This window comes from Vigna radiata, unplaced genomic scaffold (assembly GCF_000741045.1).
Source record: "Vigna radiata var. radiata cultivar VC1973A unplaced genomic scaffold, Vradiata_ver6 scaffold_357, whole genome shotgun sequence".
Taxonomy (NCBI): Eukaryota; Viridiplantae; Streptophyta; class Magnoliopsida; order Fabales; family Fabaceae; genus Vigna; species Vigna radiata.
In genome coordinates this window covers 84,711-89,383 of record NW_014542188.1, presented here as the reverse complement: position 1 = coordinate 89,383, position 4,673 = coordinate 84,711, and the positions used below count along the sequence as shown (strand labels likewise).

The 4,673-nt window shown below is 29.3% G+C and overlaps 1 protein-coding gene across 1 annotated transcript; it reads right to left on the bottom strand.

Annotated features, from left to right (window-relative positions):
- Positions 1-211: 211 nt before the first annotated feature.
- On the bottom strand, positions 212-2,159 carry LOC106779215. The gene is made up of 2 exons (XM_014667287.2): positions 2,019-2,159; positions 212-1,283 (listed from the first exon to the last, which is right to left on the bottom strand). The coding sequence occupies exon 2, from the start codon at positions 1,276-1,278 to the stop codon at positions 394-396; it is 885 nt and encodes a 294-aa protein (XP_014522773.1). The 5' UTR covers positions 1,279-1,283; positions 2,019-2,159; the 3' UTR covers positions 212-393.
- Positions 2,160-4,673: the final 2,514 nt, after the last annotated feature.

The following is a 4,673-nucleotide window of genomic DNA, read 5'->3' as shown; positions in this document are numbered from 1 at the left end:
ACCAGTTTTGTATACATCAAATCAAATAACATCAAACCTGCAACCCCAAAGCATTTAAAAAAAGAAAAAATATATTTTAATACTAATTTTTTTATACCATTTTGATACTGCACACGTGTTAAAATGTGATTGAACGATTTCAAATTAAAAAAGAAACTTTGGTTTTCCTCTTCCAAACATGTTTTTGTCTCAATTTTTTTTTAATTTAAAATCGTCCAACCACATTTTAACACATGTGCAGTATCAAAATAATATAAAAAATTGGTGTTAAAATATCATTTTGGTCAAAGAAAGTAACAACAAAGGGTCAAATACGAGAAATTAAGTATGAAATTTTTTAGCTTTGGGGCAAAACCATGTGCTATTGTGTAGTGTGCTTGTTCTCAATGCGTTTTAAACTTTCCCCTCTATGCTTTTCTTCTGGCATTCAATGTCAGTGTTTGACTCATCTTCTTCGAGGTAATATTCCTCCTTGCTCAACGAAACATACTCCACGTTTTCACCATATATTCTAATCAAAACCAAGTAGAAAGACATAGCGAAAATGGTGATTCCAATCAACAGCCAACTGAATTGAATGTTCACGAGAGCAACAGCACGATGACGGGCCTTATCATCACTGCATGTGACCATATATTCTTTGAGGTGCGTGACGCACCCTTTGGATTGAAACCCTGGTATATAAAGCAGAATCCCTGTGACTATAAGCCACACGCCGAGGAAAACTATGTTCACAGAACGAACAAAGCTGACTAAGAAGCTCTTAGGGTAGCCAATTCCCATGAGGGTTGTGATAATAGAAACAAGAATCAGAATTTGCAAGAAGTAGTGGTATTGATTTTCTGGTCCAATGTGATTTTTGGAGTGAAAGTGGATGAGTATGTATTCTTGTGCAAAAGCTAAGGCTCCTAAGAGATGAGTTAACTCATGTTGAGATTTGGAGCATTTTGCATCAAGAACTAGGGCAAAGAAGGCATACACCAAGAAGGACATGGCCATGGAGGAGTGTTCAAAGTTGTGGAGATGGTTGGTGGGAATGGTTCCATCAGGGTCAAATGGTTGGTGACGAGCTGGAGAAATGAAGAGCTCCAAGGAGACGAAGGTTGTGCTGCTTGCCATGATAAAGTAGAGCTCCAAATATCTTGATTTTGTGGTGGGAAACCATAGCGTTGATGTGAAGGACTTGGAACAAAGTGCATGGAGCTTCACGTTGTTGAACAAGTGCCACAAACCAACTACAAGGAAGCCCAAGCCAAAAACTTGATGTCCCTCCAACATAATTTCTGTTAGATCAACACAAAACATAAAAATTATTAGAAATAAAAAATTATGATTACTTTTTAAATTGATAATTAAAATAATTTCTATAATTATCACTTACATTAACTATCAAAATTTTGACTATTATTTGATTATTAAAAAAAGTGATCTCCAATTAAGAAATTAGTCTCTAAACATATTTATAATCATTAAAATTTTAAGAATAAATAAGGAATAACCACATAGAATTCATGGATTTGTCCTAGATTTCAATACATCCGTAAATGATTTATTATTCGAAACAAGAGAAATTATACTTTCAAATTCTCTATGTATAGAGAGAAACCGTTCCATATCTGAAAATATCCTTGAGAGACTACACATATAACAGGAGCATCCATTAACAAAAGCATCTTTCTAAAATGATCATCTCATGACTATTGAGAACCAATCAAATAAATAAGATGGTTCTATTTTTTATTCTTAATGTTTTTAATCTTAGTTCCTTAGGAACAAATTAGAGATTGGGAAAAATCTTTATTTAGAATAGTGTTAGTAAGAAAATTTTTACATCAATGATTAAATTATTCATCGTTGGAAAAAAAATATTACATTTACAGTAACCAAAATGATATAGGAAAAATAATGTATTATTTTAAGATAAATTCAACCATGTACTTGTTATTAATTTCACTAATGTTACTTTAAGAGTAAAAGTACTTTTAACTTTTTTGTCACTGCAATTGAAACATACTTACTTGGTAGGAGTTTTAGTTAGCTGATGTTGTTGCAGCAAGTAACTGAAGGAAAATGAAATGAAGTAGTGAGAAATGAAAACTAAATAATTAATGAGCAGTAACACAATTATGAGATGAACCTTTATAGAGAGCTCTTATTGTGAAGGGTAGACGACCTAAAACCTCATTGCTCAAGGCAAAAGGTTGGTGTGGTGAGTGTCTTATAAGGCAAAAGGGTTGGCATTTACGCCAAGCAAGAGTTATAGGGCCAACTAAAAGTAGGGTTGTTAAATTGCTTATACATTAGTATAATCGTATGATAATATAAACAACTATACCATTATGAAAAGTGTGGGGTGTTATACAATGCTTTTCCTTAGTTTAAATGTTAATTGTACTATTCTCAAAGTTGGAGTTGTTAACTAAGGTGCTTTTCCCTTAATAATATTGTTAAAAAACTTTCAGGCTTTGCACGTGGGAAAATTTCTTCTTAATTTAACAACAAATATTTGTTTTACATAATATTATTTTTTTACTAGTTATTTTTTCCTCTTTTTCCTTATTTTCTGTTGATGTATTTGTAATCTATGTGCTATCAACCGATCTCTTAATATTTTACATTTTTTTATATATTACCTTATGTCATCATCACTATTTAAAATTTCCATAACTCTTAACTTTTTAAATATATTATTTTCTTTAATATTTTAATTGTACTTCAAGAGTAGATTATGTATTTATTATTATTATATTTAGAGCTGAAGGTAAAACTAATAATAAAGTTTATGATAATGAAATGACTACTTATTATAAAAACAAATAATTTATTTGTTGAAACAAAACAGATAATTTCCTTAAGCACAAAATAATGGTTACGGTGAATGTAACAGTATGATTTGATTCATGAATACACAAAACCTTAAATCATTTGCTAAAAAAGTTTAAATTAATATTACATTGCCATTATTCTTTTCAATTTCTGTGGATAAAAAAGTTATAATAGTATTTATATTGATTAATTTCCACATGTATGTTGATGTCCTTATCTATATTATTATATAAAATAGATTTTCTATTTTAGTAATACATTTTTTTTTAAGAATTTTCTTAAATAAAATAATTATATTACAAATTTTATTCTATAAGTGACAGTGTTTTTCTTAAATTTAACAATTTTTTTTATTGAATAGTTTTTTTTCTAGACTTAACTATTTTTCTAAACTAAATATTTATAATAAAAAATTATCTTAAAAAGAAAACATTACTAAAATTAGAAAATTTATTTAAATTTATTTTTTCATTATAATAAAAAATTTATTATTTTTTATTATGATAAAAAAAAAAGTGAACGCATGCAAAATATTACGTTAATACTAAAAAGTTTTAACGTCAAATAAGAGTCCGTGAACACGAGTGAAAGTTACAAAAGTAAAAAAAGACAAAATAAAGGTCAAGTTGAGGAAAGGACTTACGATGACAAAGGAATTTATCAATTTCAACATGTTTTTGTTAAAGAAAGTTAATGCTTTTAGACCTAAAAAATATAGTCGCCCACTTTAATTATATATAATATATATTAGAATTTTAAATTAAAAAGTATATAATTAAAAATGATTACTTTAAATTATTAAGTAAATGTTTTTTATTTGGTAAAATATTACCACCTTTTGTTTAATCATGTTTAATGAAATTACAAACAATTTTACAAGTAACTATATTATCACACTATAATAGAGCGTGAATGTGTATTCAATGTTTGGAGAGATAAATCTTATTCAAGAAATCTCACAAATTCTACGTTCCAACACAATTAATTTTCTTTTGCAAACAATAATCCTTTTCAAGGTATTCACTATAAATCAAAATATGCATAATTGTAAGGTTTGATCTTTTTTGTGTGCTAATTATTTGAATCTTGCTATATAAGTAAGGCTTAAACCCTCCCTTGGTCCTAATATTTGTGTGAAAATCTCAGTTCGGTCCTCAAGTTTTGAACTGTCTCAATTGGGTCATAATTTTTGTAAAAATGCACACATTTTACCCCAACCGTTAACTGATCTCAAACGGTGTTAAGTTTAGCTGACGTGGTATGCTGACGTGTTGGCTTAATCCCTTCTTGGTCCTCGTATTTGTGTGAAAATCTTAGTTCGTTCCTCAAGTTTTGAACTGTCTCAATTGGATCATAATTTTTGTAAAAATGCACACATTTTACCCTAATCGCTAATTGATCTCACTGTACAACAGTTATCTTCTGCTATCAGTGGAATAAATAGCTTAAAGGCTGGTGATGAACCTATAGGTTACCAAGTTGGTTCATTTACAGAAAAGGTTGTGAGACTGATTGCATTGGTTAGGCGAGTTTTCCAGTGACTTTATTTTTTGAGCCGATGAAATAATCTGTGTAAAATCTCTTATTCTCATAGAGATGAATAAAATCCCTAATTCAAATAAACTAAATAATAGACATTGTGCCACGTGAAACACTGCTTATTTTAAAAAATAATTCATATAATTAAATAATACACGTCAGCATGTCCTTTGGCTACCACGTCAGCTAAACTTAACGTCGTTTGGGATCAATTAACGATTGGGGTAAAATGTGTGCATTTTTACAAAAATTATGACCCAATTGAGACAGTTCAAAACTTGAGGACCGAACTGAGATTTTCACACAAA